General features: G+C 35.4%; 9 protein-coding genes and 1 non-coding gene across 10 annotated transcripts; 7 read left to right on the top strand and 3 right to left on the bottom strand.

Annotated features, from left to right (window-relative positions):
- Positions 1–81: 81 nt before the first annotated feature.
- Positions 82–687, bottom strand: EV154DRAFT_571836 (uncharacterized protein; the record flags this gene model as incomplete). Its single annotated transcript, XM_051606296.1, has 2 exons — positions 82–287; positions 351–687. The coding sequence occupies 2 exons, from the start codon at positions 685–687 to the stop codon at positions 82–84; spliced, it is 543 nt and encodes a 180-aa protein (XP_051450498.1).
- A 141-nt stretch (positions 688–828) lies between these two features.
- Positions 829–1,306, top strand: EV154DRAFT_532368 (uncharacterized protein; the record flags this gene model as incomplete). Its single annotated transcript, XM_051603901.1, has 1 exon — positions 829–1,306. A coding segment is annotated over exon 1 (229 nt), but the record flags the coding sequence as incomplete, so codon positions are not given.
- A 6,033-nt stretch (positions 1,307–7,339) lies between these two features.
- EV154DRAFT_532361 (uncharacterized protein) lies at positions 7,340–9,957 on the top strand. Its single transcript, XM_051603900.1, has 8 exons — positions 7,340–7,775; positions 7,838–8,250; positions 8,309–8,432; positions 8,492–8,876; positions 8,930–8,933; positions 9,025–9,641; positions 9,707–9,780; positions 9,837–9,957. The coding sequence occupies exons 1-8, from the start codon at positions 7,384–7,386 to the stop codon at positions 9,853–9,855; spliced, it is 2,028 nt and encodes a 675-aa protein (XP_051450496.1). The 5' UTR covers positions 7,340–7,383; the 3' UTR covers positions 9,856–9,957.
- A 503-nt stretch (positions 9,958–10,460) lies between these two features.
- On the top strand, positions 10,461–11,291 carry EV154DRAFT_532357 (uncharacterized protein). Its single transcript, XM_051603899.1, has one exon. It carries the CDS (start codon positions 10,634–10,636, stop codon positions 11,213–11,215), a length of 582 nt encoding a protein of 193 aa, XP_051450495.1. The 5' UTR covers positions 10,461–10,633; the 3' UTR covers positions 11,216–11,291.
- On the bottom strand, positions 11,243–12,555 carry EV154DRAFT_149030 (uncharacterized protein). The gene is made up of 7 exons (XM_051594100.1): positions 12,374–12,555; positions 12,252–12,321; positions 12,112–12,202; positions 11,943–12,058; positions 11,677–11,880; positions 11,469–11,612; positions 11,243–11,404 (listed from the first exon to the last, which is right to left on the bottom strand). The coding sequence occupies exons 1-7, from the start codon at positions 12,382–12,384 to the stop codon at positions 11,270–11,272; spliced, it is 771 nt and encodes a 256-aa protein (XP_051450494.1). The 5' UTR covers positions 12,385–12,555; the 3' UTR covers positions 11,243–11,269.
- A 17-nt stretch (positions 12,556–12,572) lies between these two features.
- Positions 12,573–14,488, top strand: EV154DRAFT_532351 (major facilitator superfamily domain-containing protein). Its single transcript, XM_051603898.1, has 5 exons — positions 12,573–12,792; positions 12,844–12,894; positions 12,963–13,084; positions 13,154–14,206; positions 14,271–14,488. The coding sequence occupies exons 1-5, from the start codon at positions 12,632–12,634 to the stop codon at positions 14,429–14,431; spliced, it is 1,548 nt and encodes a 515-aa protein (XP_051450493.1). The 5' UTR covers positions 12,573–12,631; the 3' UTR covers positions 14,432–14,488.
- A 76-nt stretch (positions 14,489–14,564) lies between these two features.
- Positions 14,565–15,728, top strand: EV154DRAFT_532347 (actin-related protein 2/3 complex subunit 5). The gene is made up of 4 exons (XM_051603897.1): positions 14,565–15,060; positions 15,130–15,202; positions 15,256–15,432; positions 15,491–15,728. Exons 1-4 carry the CDS (start codon positions 14,909–14,911, stop codon positions 15,554–15,556), a joined length of 468 nt encoding a protein of 155 aa, XP_051450492.1. The 5' UTR covers positions 14,565–14,908; the 3' UTR covers positions 15,557–15,728.
- EV154DRAFT_532343 (kinase-like domain-containing protein) lies at positions 15,548–17,096 on the bottom strand. The gene is made up of 4 exons (XM_051603896.1): positions 16,659–17,096; positions 16,188–16,602; positions 15,784–16,132; positions 15,548–15,728 (listed from the first exon to the last, which is right to left on the bottom strand). Exons 1-3 carry the CDS (start codon positions 17,072–17,074, stop codon positions 16,037–16,039), a joined length of 927 nt encoding a protein of 308 aa, XP_051450491.1. The 5' UTR covers positions 17,075–17,096; the 3' UTR covers positions 15,548–15,728; positions 15,784–16,036.
- Positions 17,097–17,800: 704 nt separating this feature from the next.
- Positions 17,801–17,883, top strand: EV154DRAFT_t169. The gene has a single exon. It is a non-coding gene; the product is annotated as a tRNA-Leu (tRNA).
- A 1,070-nt stretch (positions 17,884–18,953) lies between these two features.
- Positions 18,954–20,407, top strand: EV154DRAFT_540974 (uncharacterized protein; the record flags this gene model as incomplete). Its single annotated transcript, XM_051604459.1, has 3 exons — positions 18,954–18,956; positions 19,874–20,090; positions 20,157–20,407. 3 exons carry the CDS (start codon positions 18,954–18,956, stop codon positions 20,405–20,407), a joined length of 471 nt encoding a protein of 156 aa, XP_051450490.1.
- Between the last annotated feature and the right edge of the window lie 600 nt (positions 20,408–21,007).

Raw genomic sequence — 21,007 nt, 5'->3', positions numbered from 1 at the left:
ATGTAAATTAAATTAGTAAAAAAAAAAAAAAAAAAAAAAATGAGGCTTATTGACAAAAATAAGTAACACAAAGAAAAAAATTTACTGTACATCAAGATAGCCAAGAGCTCTTGTGTCAATTGCGGCAAAGGAAGTGACGGGGATTTGAATAAAAGTCTTGGATTGGAAAGTCTTTCCAACATCAGGTTGTGCCTTTGTACAGTAAAGAACATAGTATTCATCTAATGCGATATTATGTACCAGTTTATAAGTATTTGAATATGTCACGCTAAATTGAGCAGAGGCATCTATTGCGTCCGTAGGAATGAGTTAGTTGCACATAACCTTCACTTTTAGTAATTGTAACTTACCAAGTTTAGTCAAATCAAGCTTATTGGGAAAGTAATCGGTGGTGGAAAAAGCATCAGCAGACAAACAATCACCGGCTATGGCAGTAGTCGAAGGAGAAGCAGTTGCAGCATCTGTAGTGCTAGTGACAGCAACTGTTGTAGTAACAGCAGCAGCTGTAGTTGTTTCCGCAACTGTTGTAGTCACGGCAACCGGGGGTTCTGTCGTTGCAATTGGAGTGGCAGCAGCCTCGGATGTGGCTGCAACAGGTGTAGTGGCAACAATAGAGGAAGGATCTTGTGCAAAAACTACACATATCGAAACAAACAATACCGCAATAATTAAGTATACAGACTTCATATTAACAGTACAAAAATAATGGAAAGAGAAAAGAAAATACTTGAAGAAGCAAAAAAAAAAAAAAAAAAAAAAAAAAAAAGACAACAGATATTGATCTATTTATATCAAAATGTAATTTGACGGAATAAAGGGGAATGAAACTTTTTATTTTTGGGTTTTTTTTTTTTCTTTTGTCTATGGCTTGTTCAACAATTAAATATAGCTTTTATACATGCATATTCTTTATTTAATTATACTAGTAAACATGATTTACACTGGTCACTTTCCGGTCAAGATGCATCCAGGCGTGCAATTCAATATTGGAAGACCGTTAGTTGTTCGGTGGCCTGAAAAAGGTTCCAGGATCATCTCCGCCTCCTCCCTTTATCACTCCTTTTCGTGTAACTATTGCCGTTTCATGTACAATCCCTTTTTTAAGCCCTACCTACTGCCCTATCTAATTTGACTTTTCTCATGGTCCAAAGCAATTATATAGTTACGCGCCCTATCTCCCCTTTCATACGTATATTTAATTTAAATAAGATCGCTACATCTTTAAATGATGTGCTTGAATAAAAAAACAAAAACAAAAAAGCTAAGCCCAAGAAGAATTGACATGTTTACTAAAAATATAACTATGTGGGCTTGGAAAAAAATAATAGATTGAGAGAAACAAGAGGTCTGCTTGTTTCGAAAATGTAAAAGACTTTGGTCTTTTCATAACGGACATTAAACTAAGTTCCTGATTGGATCCCGGGGTATCAAATCTAGCATAATCTTTATTTTAGAAACTTAGTACACTGTATTTGACTCAAAGCGATCGCAATACCTTTCGACTATTCCGTAGAGGTATATTTACAGTGAATAGATAATTAAAATTAGACGAAATACAACTTGTTCCTCTTTTAATTATGGAGTTATTGATATATATATATCTTGCTTGAAACTTATAGATCTGACACACCAAAACACTCTAACCACTCTAAAATACTCACCCAAAAGAGCTATAAGGCTAAATATAGTGTTTATATAATGGTTGTAGTATACGGTGGTACGAGCTTCAAATTTCTAGACAAATGTTTCTTGTTAAAAAAAATCTCGTCATTATAATCATAAAGTAAATGAGCCACTTGTTGCGACTAAAAAAAATAGATACTTTCATATGTTTGTCTTACCTCATTATAACACGAGCTTTGCAACTGTTTAATTCGTTTATATTCACAGCGCTTAATCAAAAAAAGCCTTAAAGTGTACCACTTGCCATCATGATTACTTCTATGTTTTTATCATTGTCACAAAATCGTTGTATACTCATTATTCAAATTCGTGTGAAATGCGTCACCCTGATTACGTTTTCCTTTAATCAAGGCTTCAATATTTTTTAAGAACTAAATCAAACCAGAAACTATCTTTTCTCATATAAAGTTTAATGGCTAAGTTCAGGTTGTTCGTTAATAGTTGATAAGTACTGCTAAAGACAAACTTGTTGATCTTTTCTTTTCCTTTTAGTCCTTAACTTTTAAATATGTAGCCGAAAGTTTTTTTTTTTTTTTTTTTTTTTTTTTTGGAATGACGAACATATCATTCTCATAAAAAATAAAAATGATTCCTCTGGTAGTCTGTTAAGAGAATTTGCTATTGACGAGAGCTGCGTAGGTAGAAGGAACCGCAGTAAATCAACCAACCAGGGCTCAATGTAAGGTATGATTTCCAGGCAGAAGATTATGGGAACTGGCACTGTGTCTGTTGTGATAAATGAAGTTTATTATAACTAAAGATAGATTAAATAGTCGTATTCAATTTATTTTGGCGTCAATTACGACAACGTTGTCGGTGGTAAAATCACCACCACCAAGCATTTCCTCATCACCAAGAATATCCACCATACTTGCATCACGGACCATGTTTTTTTTAAAGGTTTCGTTATTATTCCATTTGCGCAGAGGCTAATATAAAACGATAAATATAAGCGATGTATACACTAATTATGAATAGTCGACTTACCCTACAACAAGCTTTTCTTTATCAGATAGCGTTTTAAAGTTGGGCAATTTAGACTATGCGTATCTTTTAGTTATGGTCCCTGGGCTGGTGTCGCCAAACAAGATTTCATTCTTTTCAACCTTCTCAATCAGAACAGGACTATTTCCACTGATGCCTTCCCCACTACATTCATTAAGCGCATCTTGTAATCCTCTGTATGCCTTAAATTTTCTCGAATTCACGACCTATCTCCTTCTAAAGCAGTTTTCTATATCCCATACATCATCCTCAAGTTTCCGTGTGGCTTGCATTTGTGTCGTCCAATATGCAGCCGTGACATCTACCTCTGAGCATTGGACCACCACCAAAAATCACCACCTCCGAGCATTGGACCACAACCAAGAATCACCACCTCGGAACGAAAGAACTGAGGAGATAAATAATTAAATGAGATTTTTTGAATGTTATGTACTATGATAATAATTTACATTCGTTGTATCATTCAATATGCCGCGACACCAATGTCCAATCACCGTCGAATCCTCTTCGTCTCTTATCTCTTTTAATACCTTAATTATGCCTTCTTCTGCTTCTTCGCGCAGTTGTTCTTCAGAGTAATTCTCAAAAAGAGTTACTGCGCTGAGGGTTTGTCACTGTGTTTTTATATAAGTTTTTATGTCCTAAACAAGTTAAATGGTTATTGTAAAAGTTTAAAGACATTTTGCAAATAAACCTATACCATTTAAAAAGGCGCTGTTCGTCCTTTTTGACTTCATCCCTTCTTGACTGCCTTGCGGTCCTTTTCTTATAAAAGGACCACGAAACTATTTAATGAAATCTTTAGTTTGTCTTTTACTATAATCTGGTTTAGTCCTACCAGTTGTATTTTACTATACGCCTTCGAATACACTCATATCTGGAGTTTACTCTTTATCTTTTTTTCACGTTACCGCTGTTCACTTAAACAAGCCATTAACAGCAGTAGAAAAAAAAAGAGAAAGGAAGGGAAAGGGATGGGAAAGAAAAATAAAGAAAATTAAAGAAAGAGAAAGAGAAAGAAAGAAAGAAAACGCGTCTGAAAATAGGCGTTTTCATACACCTTCGTCTTTTTTTTTTTTTTTTCAACGTACTTTTTTAAGTCACATAAAAAATTATTATGTTATTGATGCATGCTGTTACCCAAATGCTGATAGACGATTAACAAGTTCCGAATTGCTTGTATTTAAGCTCGGATGGGATATATAGCCTATCTTTTTCTTTTAAGAAAAAAAGGATATACTCTCATTTTTATTACCACGGCTAAGGCTAGTCTTCGCAATACAATCGAGACCTTTCCATTAACAATTGTAAGCATGGGGGGGGGAGAAAATCGAATGGTTCGTTGTTGGCACAAGGTTAATGATAAAAATTGTATAAGGGGATTTTAAAAAGGTAAAAAGATTTATCAAAAAGACGTGAATGTAGACATTGTCTTTTTATTGAACGCGACTACATAGGATTGGCACATGACATCTGTGCCAATAATAAAGGCACTTTACTTTTTGGTTTCATGGACTTGAAAGCAAATATATATGTAATTATCCCTTGTTTCTCTTTTAATTATTGTTATAAATTCAAATAAGCTACAATCTATTGTAGCCGTCTTGGATACTGTCTCTTTTCCACTAGCAAAATTTGCATCAGTTTGCGTATTTTTTTGTGTGTTCTTGAATAAATCAGGTTCTTTATTCTTTTTATGGATGGTAAGTGTGAATTGGGAGGGGAGCAAGGATGTAAATAGATAAGAAGATCGTAAGTCTCTACTTCGTTCTGGACAGTGTTTTTTACATTCTTATCCCTTTCTGTTTTTTGTTGTTATCCAAATTTTTACATTTTTTTTTATGTAAGAGTTTGGAAATTTGAAAAGAAGGAAAGCAGTGGGAGCTACAAAAGAAAAGCATCCGAGGATCAATTGTCTGTACCCAAGTGTACTATAGGTGAACATTATCTTCAGTTTATTATTGATACCATGGTTGTCATGGATGAGTTCTCAGAAATGAAAGGATACTTTATCATTATAGATAATGCTCCGATTCATGTCCTTCAAATAATTGATCCAATAATCATGCAGCGAGGTTACACCTCAGTGTACCTTCCACCAAACTCAGCATAATTAAAAAATCTATAAAAATGTCCAAATGAATCAAGAAGAAAATATCCAAATGATTTAAAAAATGTCACCAATGTATTAAAAAAGGTCCAAATGGCAGTGGAAGCAATGCATCAGAGCAATGTATTATAAAGTGCCTTTAGTTTGAACAATGGTCGCACAATATGTACCCCCAGCATATTGCCTAAATTGGTGAAGCTCAATCCTTGTGTTTATCATATGATATGGGAGGACAAATTCTTCTAGCTCTATTTTCTTTTAGGTGCAATCACGAGGCAATGGTTACCAAAATAAGATTTTTACAGATTATTAAATGAGAAGGATCGACACTTGTTTAAGATCGACTTGGTTGAAAGATAAATTTCTGTAGAGATGGTAGATTTAAGTATTCTGTTAATAATAGCTAAATGTAAAAGTAGACACTAGAGTTTCTCATGCTGAACTCCATTATAATTATTTATGAGTATAAATTAAAATGCTATAGTTGTATTTGCGGCTTACAACTTGATGCGTCCAAATTGGTGTATCAATAGTTATACAGTGAAGTAATTATAACTTCATTATTTCTTCTCGCATATGGGGAAATTCTAAAAGGATCGATTTGATTAGGACTGAATAAAGATTATTATTTACAGTTTGACAATGAAGTTTATGCCGCTTTGTGAAGAAAAAAAAATTGATATACGGCAAATAAAGCAAGTTACGAGAAAAGTTCACAGTTATTCTTTAAAAGCTGCTTCATGCCAAATGTTTGGCTAGGGCTTGAAGCTGTTTATCATAAGGACAAAGCGCGTCGTACTCCCTCGTGGATGTGAGGTCGAAATTATGTCTCAAATTTTTAAAAAAAAAAAAATTAGTTGAGCCGCACGTATCTCAAAGGCATAAAAATTTAAGAATGACACGGATAACAGGCCATCCTGCAAATGTTCCCAACAACAATAAGCAAAACCAGTGCTCTTTAGGTAAAGTTTCGTTACATCAAGCTACTCAAAAAAATCGGACGTTTTTACGAATAAAAAAGTATCTGACTAACCATGGATAATATGTATTGAGCTATTTATTCATGCTTACCAAACCAACATTTATCCCAACCACTAGTACTGTTTGCACTTTTTTTATCTGATATGTACCTAAGACAAAGACTAATTGTAATGAACCAGTCACTTGGTTATTTGGCATGTTTTTTCTCCCTTTAATATTCCTGATCGTGTCTCTGCCTGCTTTACTCATGAATTTGTTAATAATCAGGCATCTCAAAAATTCAAACAATGTAGCACCTTACGGGATCATTATCTACGACAAAGCAGATACGCATATTATGCAATTAAAATAATTGATCACAACCAGAACCTAAACCTTAATCGCGGTCTAATACTAAAGCCCAATGTTAATTCAACTTATTTATAGTTATAAGCCGGATAAAGTACATGATTGTGGTTACATAAACAACACTGTATACAATAAAGTAAGGGTTATAACCAGTCCGTGATATGCATATATCATTATATATCAAGAATTGTATTAGGACGAGATCTGTGGATAGTATAGCACGGTAATACAAAGCATCGGAAGAACTTTTTGATGAATGGTTCTAGTTTCGTGAATGTATGCGTATAGGCTTCAACTTTTTAGCCAACATGATTTTTACTTTTCAATCAGGGCATTATTCGGTATTTTAATGGATCTCCAATGACGTTAAAGGTGTATGCATGCTGCCAGTAAAAATACATGAACAACAAAAAAAAATATATATATAGAACACACAACTACCCAACTCGTGTATCGAATCAGGGATTCTTATGAAGATAGCATTGACCCTAAAATAACGTGGGCGGTAGTTGACAACTCTTTTCTATCGATTCCTAACTTTTGGTACGACTCTGCTTAAAAAATCAACTGGGATTTAAAAATAAGAAAATTGCTGTATTCTAATCAATATGATCTCTAAATTGAAAAAGTCTCCTTTTTCTTTTTAGTGATGTTGGCACAAGTAAAATCAGTAGTGTATTCATCTTTTATACATGGATGAACATGTATGAAAAAAAAAGGTGACAAATTTTAATTGAAGAGGAAGCAACCACTTCTCACGCATGGTATAGAACACGAGAAGTGTATTCAAGCAAAAAAAAGTTTGTGTTCAATTAATAATGAATTTAGCGAGAATAGGAGTTCATTTACTCACATGTGACATTATATCCTTGACAGTTTTCTAACTTATAATAAGAAAAAAGAGGATTAAAAAATATACAGAAACTTTAAGAAAATGTATGATTATGCTAATTATTTTACATGCAGTTATATATTCATGGTATATTCCGACATTATAAATTATAAGAAATATAGCTCATAAGAATCGATCAAAAAAAAATACATCTTTCCACAAAAAAAAAAGCACGGACATGATGTCCTCATTTATCCACAGCGGTCATTGTAAAACTGCAACTGAGTTTTTGTGAATTTCATGTGAAAAAGCCAGTCAAAAAAAAAAGATGGATTTTATGGAAGTAGCAATATAAAGTGTTTCATGAATTTCTTCTTTCCCTTCTTTGCTTTTTTTATATTTTAAAACTAAAGAAAAGAAAAAAATGAAATCATTTTCAGTTGAAGTTGGACCTGAACAACCTAACGGTGGACGTATCCGAAGATCAGTATTTGCTGCCGATGGAATCGCTCGCGTTCCTCACCATAATGTGCATACACTCTATGATGTTTTAAATTATAGCTCAAAAAAGTTTCCTGAACGTAAAGGTTTTGGATTTCGTAAGGTGGATAAAATGATTGATGAAGAAAAGGAAGTGACCAAATTCGTCAATGGCGAAGAAGTCAAGGAAATGAAAACCTGGAAATACTTTCAATTATCTCCCTATCATTATTTAACTTACAAAGAAGCTTCTCGTTTGGCTCATGATGTTGGTGCTGGTTTCGCTCATCTTGGCCTTAAAGAAAAATCAAAGATTGAAGTCTTTTCTCCCACAAAGTAATTTTTTCACCTGCATCTAAAGCAAAACACGTTCATATCAACTAACTTTTCTATTGTAGTATGTACTGGCTTTTAACAGCTCATAGTGCATTCACTCAAAACATGACTATTGTTACAGCTTACGACACTTTAGGTGAAGACGGTTTACTTCATTCAATGAATGAAACTGAAGTTGAGGCGATCTATACTGTTGGAGATTTATTACCTACTGTTCAAAAGGTTGCTAAGAAATGTCCCAGTCTCAAATTCATCTTTTACAGTGGTGAGGTCAAGCCCGACGTTCTTTCAAAAATAACCTCATCCGTCACTCAGCGAGTTATTTCATTGGATGAAGTAGCAAAGTTGGGAAGAGAAAACCCAAGAGAGGCCAGACAACCTGAACCTGAGGATATTTGTTGTATCATGTATACTTCTGGAAGTACAGGAAATCCCAAGGGTGTTATTTTATCTCATAAGAATGTGGTTGCTGCAAGTTAGTATACGCTGAGAAAAAAAAATGCATGTTTCTTTTATTGATTATCTTTTTTTAGTCGCTGGTTGTAATACAATTTTGGGTCACCTTGTAACTGATCACGATACGATGATTGCTTATCTTCCATTGGCTCACGTATTGGAGTTTGTTGTCGAAAATCTTTGTGTATTCTGGGGTGTAACGTGAGTTTTGCTTGTTAAAAATAATGTGTATTCGAAATATGCTAACTGGGATGAATTAGACTTGGTTATGCTTCTGTTCGTACATTAACTGATGCATCTGTCCGTAACTGTAATGGTGATATTAAGGAGTTCAGACCTACGATTATGACTGGTGTACCCCAAGTTTGGGAATCAATTCGAAAGGGTATTTTGACCAAATTGAGCCAAGCATCTCCCAAGGCTCAAAAGATTTTCCACAAGGCATTCGCAACAAAGGTTTGGTTATTGGAACGTCATCTTCCTACTGGTTTCCTTGATAAAGTGGTATTCAATAAGATTAAAGAGCAAGTGGGTGGCCGTCTTCGTTTTGCTTTGTCTGGTGGTGCTCCTGTTTCTGTCGAGACTCAAAAGTTTTTGTCGGTTACTGTATGTCCCATTTTGGGAGGTTATGGATTAACAGAAAGTAAGTAATAAGAAAAAAGAACAGACCAAAAAGTCGAATAGAATATTAATCTCTATGTGTAACGTATAGGTTGTGGGTAAAGTTTTAATCGAAAATGTTATGGTAACAAGAGTTTTTGGGAACTGATAAATTTGTTTTTTTGATAATTTAGAATGTGTGCTATTATGACACCCGAAGCCTTTGGCTATGGCCATGTTGGTGCACCTGTTCCTTGCTGTGAAATTAAATTAGTAGATGTGCCTGATGCCAATTATTTTTCCAAGGATGTGATTCCCAAGGGAGAAATCTGGGTTCGAGGTCCTGCAGTTACAAAAGGATATTGGAAGCGTGATGATGTGACAAAAGAAACCATTACAGAAGATTGTTGGTTACAAACGGGTGATATTGGACAATGGAACGAAAATGGTACTTTGAGTATCATTGACAGAAAGAAGAATTTGGTGAAATTGAGTAACGGTGAATACATTGCCCTTGAGAAATTAGAATCCATCTATAAGAGTAGTGTGCTTGTTACCAATATTTGTGTCTATGCCGATTCATTGTTCCCTAAGCCTATTGCCCTTGCTGTTGTTGCTGAAAATGTGGTTCGTAAATTAGCTATCGAGAAGAAGGTGACCGAAACAGACTTCAAGTTGTTGTGTAAGGACGAGACAATCAAAAAGGCAGTATTAAAGTCACTTTTGGACACTGCTAAAGAAGGTGGTTTGAAGGGAGCTGAGCTCTTGTTTGATGTACATTTGTGTGATGAAGAATGGACCACCGACTCTGTAAGTAGCACAACATGCGCACAATCTGGGTTTTATTTTTTATACTTATAATTTTTTCTTTTTAGGGTTACTTAACTGCTGCACAAAAGATCAAGCGTCCTGAACTTACCAAGGGTTTTAAGGCAGAATTCGAAGCAATGTAAGTAGAGTTTAATAGAAAAGTAAAACGGTTTAGCTAATACGATTCATGTATAGGAATGCCAAACAAAAATGAGTTGCCTCTTTATAACTATACCAACAACAATAATACTAATTACTATAATAAAAAAACTGTGTTTATTTATTATGCATCATAAAAAAAAAGTACGCCAAAGTAAATATCTATTGTAAAGAATACATGAGGTCTTTATAAATCATTGTTTGTTATTCTATTTATGATTAAAAATACGTTTTCTTCACATACGAAAACCACATTACAGAACATGTGTCTATGAAGGATGAGATGGCATATGAAAACTGTGGAGTATATTTATCAGATGATTTAAAGGTACTGGGAACCATGGTGCAACATCAAGCATGTAAGAATAAAAGTAGGTTTTCTTCCCCCCCCCCACTCTTTGTGAACCGATCAGATCCGGTGTCAAACCTTTTTAGCAGATTATTGTTCCTTTGATATAAAGAGAATATCAAAAGGAGAAGTTGATTGTGGACCGGATTTAGGATGCGCTTTTGGGTCATGTGTAAGTTCTTTCTTATTGCAGAAACTACAGCGAGACATCTCGTGCAGACACGACAGTATATATAGACTGAGAGTTAACAGGCCTGGATGCAACCCTGATGCATGTGGTCTGTTTATTATTGACAAAAAGGATGAGTAACAATGCATTCGCGATCACAAGATTAAGAGTAAACAAGTTATCGGGAATATTGGGATAATAAAACGCGTGATACGAGAGGACCTTAAATTTATTGTGTATATATATATAAAAAAAAAAGATTTTCCTTTTCTTCTTTTATTCCCTGTTTAAAAATAATAATAAAACTTTGATGAGATGATTACAGCCAGATATAACAACTTTTACAGCCACGGTAAAAAAAACGATATTTCGTGTCGTCGTTTTACACTTGATGAACGTAAAAATTGGACAACAGATGAAAGTGGTGATGAACAAACACGTTTCCATGACAAGGATCGATTCATTGAATTGGCCCAAGCTGCACTAGAAGAAGCTAAAATGGAAGAGGAGCAAAAGGGTGTTTTACAAGAGTTGGTTGAGGCACTTATAGCTCGTACTGGTGCACCCATGATGGCAGATGTGATTCTTGAACAGTTTCGTAGTCAAGATGTCATTGAAAGATTAGCTGAAGACCATTTTAATGAGCAACAAAAGAGAAGAAGATCAAGTAGTGAATTATTATCGAAAGACGGATTATATTCGCCTCACGTATTGAAAGAACCCACAACAGAGCAAACTATAGTTCATCATACGGGTGATCACAACAGTATTGACAAGATGCTATTAATATCTGAATATTTGTGGAGATTATTTAGGTTATTGTTGTTGTCTAGTCTAGTATGCCTGGTCTATCATTTCATGTGTGCAGATCCCAATCAGTCTTTATTCAAGTTTTAAACATATAAAAATACCCTCTCATAAAATTTATTGTACATATAAAAAAATAAAAAATTAGCCACTTAATACATCGAATTCCTCTGTTAGTCTTGTCACAACTTGGTTAGTTTCTTTTTCGTCGCTAGAAAACTCTATTTCTGCATTGGCGAGATCATTGGAGAATCCTATAATTTGACATACTATTTTAAACTAAAAAAAAAAAATAGACATTCAGCGGTTAAACCTTATTTGCAGAATGAGGGAAAAAACATACATTTTTCCTGGATAATTCGGTACACATCCCAATTTCAATGCCTTTTATAGGATGGATCTCCAAAATATCACGAATGAACTTTACTGGATACGATTTTTTTTGAAATTTATGCGATCCCGATTTGTCCACATTGGTTCTAGTTAGCTTTCTTTGGGATTAGCTCAATAGCTTCTTTTCTTTTTTATGCAGCTTTAAAAATGAACTTTACTTGATCAATGACATAAATTCCAAACGTGTGAGTATGCTCCAACATTTCACCAGTGGTGGGATGTGGATGCTTTAATGTAATCACACCTTTACCATGAATCGGTCTATCGGATACGGATATGAATCGAATCGACTCTTGAATCTTTTTTAAAGGATTCACATTTTTGGGTGACTGGAACACACTGCCCTCTGTAAAATATTCGACCTAATAATGACTTAATCATTCTCAATCTCATCATCATCATCATTGTTGTTGTTGTTTATTACCTCGGGTCCAACAAAATCGATTTCACCAGTTAATAAGACGATTGGGAAAGAAGTCGCGTTATGGATAGTCAAGTCAACATTGACACTACCATCATCATTTGGGTTAATCTCACTAGCTATTATATTGGTTAAATAGTGCTATTATTATCTTTCGATGTCTGATAATTACACAAGTAAACCTTGGTTACATATGACGTCTCCATGAGCTCACTCAAAATACGCATCATATTTGCATTTCCTTCAAGTGCTTTGTTTAAAGCCTAAATCGAGGTTAGATTACGAGTTGATGAGGAGTAAGCACTGTATTACTTGGTGTAGCCCTTCACGTTGATTATCGACATTATTGCTCACGGAATCTATCGCATTAGACAAAATATCGCTAGTTATGCTTCATTAGTCTCCATTAGACACAAAATATGGAGTGTAATTACTGTTCGCTCATGGTTGGGTTGCGAGGATAAAAGAATGCTATATATAAAATAAAATAAAAAATTAGAGAGACACAGAGTTCGTGACTTTTTGTAATCACTCGGTTTCTTTGTGTCGCGACGTCCTATCACTAGGCTGATTGGATTAAACCCTAAAAGGCGATTCAATTCAAAAGTAGGATTTGTATTTTTGCAAGTTTCCTTTCTTTTTCTTTCTCATATTTATATATTTTTTTTTTTAATTTTTTTACTACCACACAAATGACAGGAAGTGAAGCTGGTCAAAGCAAGACGGATGAGGTTACACCGCTTTTGCCTCGTCAAAGACAGGGCAGCTGGGAAAATGACGCCAAGAGAACTGCCAAGAAACCATCTGTGTGGTATGTTATCGCTCCCTTATTTGGGTTGACTTTATGCTTTGGGTAAGAAACAAATGTTTATTTTCATGCCGACATACATTGACATCTCTGTAGAGGCTTGTATGCACCCCTGATTCAATTTCATACCATGATTTTCTGCAACAGGTAGGATTACTAAATAATCTGATAAGCCATTTTCTTGTTTAACACTTTTATACCCCTCCCCTTTCCAGATACTATCAATCTCAAAGTGGGGATAATGAAGATATACCATTTGAGAATTGTGCAATTCCTGAAGTACAATCCATTGTATCAGAAGCACAAGCTATCATCGTATTTTTGACCTATGCTTCAAGTATGATGAAACAAACAAAATTTGATCATCGTTTAAATTTCAAACTCATCCCCTCTTTTCTTTTTTTAGCCTTGCTTGTAGCTAGTTACTATGGCGCCTTATCAGATCGAAAAGGCAGAAGGGTGGTTTTTTTAATATCTGGATTAGGAAATATTTCAATGGCGGGTGCCTATATCATTACAATGAAATACCAACACATCTTTGGAGTCTCTCTTTTGTTTATTGCGCCGGTTTTACGAGGCATTTTGGCTGGTGACACTGTTGTATCTGCTGCTGTACAGTCGTACATTTCAGATTGTACCACATCAACTGAAAGAACGGTTGCCTTTGGACACATGATGTCTGCTTTATTTCTCGGCGCATCTATAGGTCCTAGTGTAGCCTCAATCATTATCAAGCAAACGGGTACTATCATGAGCATTTTTTATATTGTATTAGTTATCAGCTTAATATTTGAGCTATTCGTCATCTTTGTCATGCCAGAGTCTCATGACTTTGAGAATTTTCAGCAACCACCCAAACAACAACAAAACTTCTTCCAACGCATCAATGTTTTCTCGGCCCTTCATATACTCATCAGAACAAAATCCGAGCACGCAAACCGATATGCACTTTTAATCGCTGCTTCTGTCATCTTTTTATTCACCGTGATTGCTTTACCCCCTACCTTACTCTATGCTATGCTCAAATTTCATTGGACCGCCTATGAAGGTGGTTTTATGATCAGTATTTCGTCGGCCAGTAAACTGGTTGTACTCCTCTTCTTATTGCCTTTCATTGCTAAAGTGTTCCATAAGGATAGAGCCTCTGCTATTAAACATGCAGAAGAGGAAGAAGTGGAAGCTTCTACTAGTCAAGCAGTAGCCGTTCCAAGTGATGCTGATGCTATACACGCAATTTCATTCGATATTTGGATGATCCGCGTAGGACTGAGTGCCGAAATCATCACTTACATCGTCTATGGTTTAGTCACCACCTCTCAAGGCTTTACTCTGACTGCAATGTTCCATAGTTTCTCTGCTTTGGCTTTACCTTCGCTTCGATCCATCATTACAAGACTGGTTTCCCCTAGTGAAATTGGAGAATTGATGGGAGCTATGGCTATTTTGGAAGCATGTGCCAGTACGTTTATTTATATCAAATTATTTGATTTCAGCACGAGTTTAACCCTTTTCTTTTCATATAGTGATCCTCTCTCAATTGACAATCAATACACTTTATAGTGCCTCTGTTACCATATTCCCCCAATTGACCTTTTTTGTTTGCGCTGCTGTCGCATCCATAGCTCTGGTTTTAGCCTGTTTTGTAAGGGCCGGCCCAACCAAATCTCTTAATATCTCTGCTTAATATCTCTGCTTAATATCTTAATAAATTATTTCTTTCGATACCCCTTATTAAAAAAAATAATTGGCACTTGGCTTTAGATAACAAGTCTTGGGAAAATTTTGTGCACAACGTTGACAGATAACCTGTGTCTTGGCATTTTTCTTGGTATGTAGGGTGGTACTATTTTCCATATATAGCTCAACGATAAGCGAAGCATTACCTCATGCTCCAGTTTCATGGGTTACTGCTGTTTTGGCCAGTGTCATGCCTTTGCATTTGAACGTTATCAATATTTTCTCAATTATGTAATGTGCGTAGATGAATTACATAATCACAAGTAGAAATATCGGATGTGCCTTAAAAAAAAAGAGGTGCATGAAGCAACAAGCTGCAATGACGTCGTGGAAGCCGCCGCCGCCCAAATTTCGTGTGTAATCCAACCCAAAGTAACTGTTCTTTTTTTCTTTTCACCTACCAACAAGAATAAACTTATACAACATGTCCTGGCGTACCATTGATATCGATCAGTATGATGAGGATGCTTACACAGAAGATGAAATCCTTGCTGAATTCGAGACTGGATTATCAGCAGAACAAGTAACATCTGCAACTCAAACACGAAGCACAGACGTTCGCAACATGCTTACAAGGTAAGCTTTTTTTTTCTCTAAAAGCAACTTCAAACAGAGACCTGATGGCTTATTTTTTTGTTGATGCAGAGGTGACTTGAATAATGCTTTAACTCGTGCATTGGAAGAGCCTCCTTATGGTCGTCATCTTGAAACAGCAAAGGTTAGCTATATATCCAAGCGAGTCATAGAAAAATGCTAATATGGCCTTGATAGAGTGAAAGTACAAAGACTGTTACCGAAGTATTGAACTTGTTCCGTGCATCCGACATTACTCAAGTTGTGAAATCACTTGGTACTGAACAACAAGATGTTTTAATGAAGTACTTATATGCAGGTATGGGTAAGCCAGAGCAATATAACTCAAGTGTCTTATTGACATGGCATGAAAAGGTAACGACATTGTTTTTTCAAAGAGAAGAATGAAAAAGGTACTTATTTTATTTTCTAGTTGACTGAAGTTGCTGGTAATGGTTGTATTGTACGTGTTATGACTGACAAGCGTACAGTATTTTAAGAGAATAAACAACTCCCCCATCCCCTTCTTTTTTTAAAAATCATATTATCCAAGTTTTAATCGGAAACCCGTTGATTCTGTTTGACCGCCAAATATAGTGCCTGCTAAACCAGGTTCTTCTTCAGCTATACCATGAGCTGCTGCTGGTGCAGATGGACTGAAATCTCTTTTTCTATACATTGTCGGATGAGTAACTATTATCTTTGAATGGCAATTATAAATCTTACTTATGTCCTGAACCTTTGGAAGGCCAGGTTGGAAACATGGATGGATCTTTAGGCGCGGGACTTTCATCGAAATACGGATGTTGTAACGCTTCTTCTGCTGTGTATCGTTTTGCTGGGTCATAAGTCAGCAATTTGGATAAAAGATCCAAGCCTGCTTGGGTCAGAGTGGTAAATTTACTTCTTAATGAGCTATATCTAGAAAAGAAAAGGGGGGGGTGTAAGTAATTCTTGTGGATTATACGTTTTCCAAGTATTACGGTTGATATATAGGAGCTATATTCTTTGCATGAGGAAGTTCCGAAAATCCAGTCCATATTTCTTCTGTTGGAGTACCTAGTAATTTGAATATCTATGGTTTATCAATGAATCAAGTACACGACACGATTTCGATAAAATACGCTTACTCTGTCTAATTGATCAATCTCACTTCGGCCGGGTAATAATGCTTCGTTGTTCAATAATTCTGCAAAGATACATCCCACAGACCACATATCAATGGCTGTGGTATATTCCTTCGATCCTAATAATAATTCGGGTGCTCTGTACCAAAGTGTCACTACTAACTGTGTCATGTTTCCCATCGGACTACCATATTTTCTAGCAAGACCAAAATCAGCAACTTTGATTTCTCCTCTGTTGTTAAGTAATAAGTTGGAAGTCTTTAAATCACGGTGAATAATCCAATTATCATGCATCAATGCTACTGCTGATAATAGCTGTATCATCAACGTCTTAATTTCTGACTGTAGGAAGGGTGAACGCATATCGCTCATCAAACCTTTTAAATCATGATCAATGAAATCCATGACAATGAAAACCCTTTGTAAATTATTAAATAAAAATTGTTTGCCATCCGCTCACATTCTGATACTTACTGGTCCATGTGATTACCCATAACAATTTCTCTTACATTGACAATGTTGGGATGTTTAATTGTCATTAAAGCATGGATTTCTCTTAAACTAGTGACAGGAAAACCACCGGCTTCAGGATTTAATTTCAACTTCTTGAGCGCTACAATCTCTCCCGTCTCTTTATCACGAGCACGAAATACGATACCATATGAACCTTCTTCAATATGATTTAATCTTTCAAAGCAATCAACATGTCGACATTCTCGTAAATACGGATATTGTTTCGCCTCTGGTTGTTCTGTACGCATAATTACTTGGCGCACTGCTTTGGATTGTGGTGGAGGGGCAGGCGCTGTTTTTTGTTGCTTTACTGGTTTTTCAATCGGCTCCTCTTCCTCGTCGGAGGCCCAGCGAGATCTCTTTGTTGTTTCTGACATTATATGGATAAGTAAATGAGAGAAAGAAAAAAAAACTATTGATTTCAGATTCAGCTCCGAAGGGGTTTTACAGTGTTTAGTAAAAAGGGCGATCGCACTCAACCCTTACAATTTTTTTTAAGTTGATAAAAAGATCCTGGAAAAAAATGCTTTCCAGAACTATGAGCGTCAAACAGATCGTGTTTTGCCGGTATGTAGTATTTTAGAAAGAAAAAAGACTATATCTAAAACGATATATCATTGGTGGTACTGGTACGATGTTATTGTTTTTATCCGTTGCATTTCAGCAAAGCATCGACTTAATGACGCCGAAATATGACAAGTACCTACCTGTATGGTATGTTCTTTACCTTCGCTATAATAATATAAGAATGTTCGCAGTAAATACTACTGATGTACTTGCAATTAAATATATACGACGACTGAAAATAGGAGTTGCACGAGTATCGCCTCTAAAATCTGTTCAGAAAAGTTGTATACTTCCACAACAATCGATATAATCAACAGTTTATAACAGTACAATAATACTCAATCAAGAATGGAATCAAAAAATATCTATAACTAGCTGTCAAAAATTGATAGACTATCAAACCCAGACTTGTTAACCGCATTTAAACACCTGAACGAAATATCTGACCAATACGAACGCTTCCACGTGTATATCACGTGACGTTTAAAACATAAACATTTTAGAACATTATTAAAATTGCATATGTTTGATCATATGGAAAGATGGCCGAGCTGGTCTAAGGCGTCACGTTAAGGTCGTGATCTCTTCGGAGGCGTGGGTTCAAATCCCACTCTTTTCACTTTTATTTTCTATCCGAATATGTAGTGTGTGTAGTCATATGAAAATTGATTCATTAAGTCCATCAATGTCTTATATTTTAATAGAATTAATTACAGTATTTTGCTCACCTTGAGGACCTACTATCAACAAGGTTGTAAAATAATCTATTTTGGAATATATGCAGCTCTACGATGAGTATAATATTGGTTACAAAGTAAAGGATTGCACTTCAGCAGCATAAGTAATTATTGTAGACTTCGTCACTTGCGTAATGTGTTTGAGTGGGTAAGTCATGGATGTAACTCTTCTTGATACCGCTATCACAATCTTCTTTTGTTTTTTGTTTTTTAATTGAAGAGTCCTAGTCAAAAATCGAAAGCGAACCCAAAGAAATTGAATTTTTTTGTATGTACCTTGATCTTCAAAATAAAGACTGCCAAATATATTTCAAACGGGAAACTGGTACGATCCTCTTAGCGTTTATCAAGCGACATCACAAGTAATGAAACCCAAAGGCCACACAAATAAGCTATTTTTTTTATGTAGGTTTCAGCGTTAAATAATAAGCAAGTCTTCAAATCTTACTATCTAAAAAAGTTTGCCACCCATGATCAGTTATATCACGCAATTAACGTTTAAATCGTACCAAAAAGCTACAGTATGAGCACATCAATACATTCGTATGATTATCTATCTTTGTGATATATTTACACGTGCACACAATGTTGAGCATGTACACATATTAGACTCTGATACCAATAATGACTCCCCGTGGACTCAAAAATGTTACAAGAATATCGCATTAATAGCCATACAAAGGGGCTGACAAGGAAAAGATATCATTAACACGAGAAAAGTAATCGCTAAAAATTTTAAACCATTATGCCATCACATGTTTCGTCGTTTATATAAGGATTTATTACTACCACACTATACCGAGATGAAGGATATATGCCCTCAATAAATGTATGAAAAGATAAGAAGCGGATACGCTTTCTCACTTAAAGCATTTTTTAAATGAAGTGTTTTGCCATGAAGATCCTAATAATTTAGAAATGTCTAGAGCTCCGTATTTTTTAGAATCGCGCGATGGTCTACACATCGATTGACATGCCATATCATCTAAACTTCATGGGATGATCGATTTCTGTTTTCCATAAAATCTGCTTCACTGTCATTACAAGCTACTACTGGAACGCAGATAGACAATTACCAAGCTCTGACTTGCTTGGGAGGTTTTTGCAAGTGTTTCTATTTTAAGTAAAGGCTCAAAACATTATGGATGATAAAATAGACAAATGAAATCATCCTGACATAAGCTTGTTTATCTATAAATAAAGCTGGTTCACACACTTTATTCCTCCTTTTCTTTTCCCTTAACATACTTCTTTTATCGTATGAAAGTAACCGACCACATAAAAAGGTTAGTTAGTAATGACTCTTGTTTCTTTGAAAAGAAGCTAAATTGAAAAAGATATATTGTGATATTGCGGCTGCGGCTAGTCTTTGCTATAGGAGGACGACCTCCTAGGCAGGGTTCTTGAGTTTTCGAACTCACAGGCTGTAAATGGCTGTGGGTACACTGTAAATAGTTTTAACCATACTGGCCTGCTGGTCTTGACCAGACTTGTTGTAAGTGATATAAAAAACATGCATTTGAAAAAAATACGGGGGTCTAGACATTTCCAAAAATTCCAAGTCCTAAAAAATCAAATCTGGTACAACAACTATAGATATCTCTTTTCAATAACCGATCTACGCAGTCTTTTGCAAAGTGGTGCTCAATCCACAACATATCATTTTTAAAAGCAAAGCCGGACAGAAATTCCAGTAGTAGAAAACGACGATTATATACATTAGATGATATTTACTATGGTAATCCCAAGCAATAGTATAAGCAAAATACATAACTAACATGCTTCTCTATAGAAAGTTTGTTGGAAGAAATTTGCAGTTGTTTGCCAAGGTACAAGGCATCAATTTTAAATTTAAAACAAAATGATTACGAGATTATCGGATATGTCCGCAAGTCCCCCTCTGACGTAAATTTTGAAACCCGGCTGAAACTCGTACAACAAATGGTTGACAATCTGCGTGATCGTTCCCTGGTTGATAAGGTTTACGTTTCAGTATCTAGTCATGCATCTTCGCCTTTTAATGAAAGGGATTTGAACAAAAATGACGGGATTATGGAAAAACTCAATCATGTAACTGGAAATACTTCAGGTAAAGCAATACTACAGCATATAGATTGAAAACCCCATCACTAACTCTCTATTTGATTCACAATAGATATGTTAGAGTATCTGCAATCCATTGATCATGATATTTGTTTGACTTCTATTGACTTTGCTGGGATAGCTTCACGTGCCTATCTTGTAAAAGATTTGTTAGAAGAGTACCCTATCATAAAGAAAGTAGCTATTGAAACGTTTATTTCTAATAACGAAATTCTTCTTCTGGACTCTCAACTTCTGCTGTCAGATAATCAAGTACTTGAAAGATTTGATTGCAGAAAAAAGCTAATTCAACGATCAAAATGATGAATAATATATTACCAATAAAGACAACCTATAAACAGTCTCAAAGTAAATCACTTAGGTTTATAATTGATACAGCAATTAAAATGAAAAATAAAAAAACAGAGATGGTATAGCTAAAACTAGACAGATAAAATAAGACGGATGGTAAGACGGATGAAATAAGACGGTTGAAATAAGACGGGTGAAATAAGACGGATGAAATAAGACGGTTGAAATAAGACGGGTGAAATAAGACGGATGAAATAAGACAGGTGAAATAAGACGGATGAAAGACGGTTGAAAGACGGATGAAAGACGGTTGAAAGACAGTTAAAATAAGACGGATGAAATAAGACGGATGAAATAAGACGGATGAAAGACAGTTAAAATAAGACGGGTGAAATAAGACGGTTGAAATAAGACGGATGAAAGACGGTTGAAATAAGACGGTTGAAATAAGACGGATGAAATAAGACGGGTGAAATAAGACGGATGAAATAAGACAGGTGAAATAAGACGGATGAAAGACGGATGAAAGACGGTTGAAAGACGGTTGAAAGACGGTTGAAAGACAGTTAAAATAAGACGGGTGAAATAAGACGGGTGAAATAAGACGGGTGA

This window comes from Mucor mucedo (genome assembly GCF_025094135.1).
Source record: "Mucor mucedo strain NRRL 3635 chromosome Unknown EV154scaffold_248, whole genome shotgun sequence".
NCBI classification, from domain to species: domain Eukaryota; kingdom Fungi; phylum Mucoromycota; class Mucoromycetes; order Mucorales; family Mucoraceae; genus Mucor; species Mucor mucedo.
This window is presented reverse-complemented; position numbering and strand designations above follow the sequence as displayed.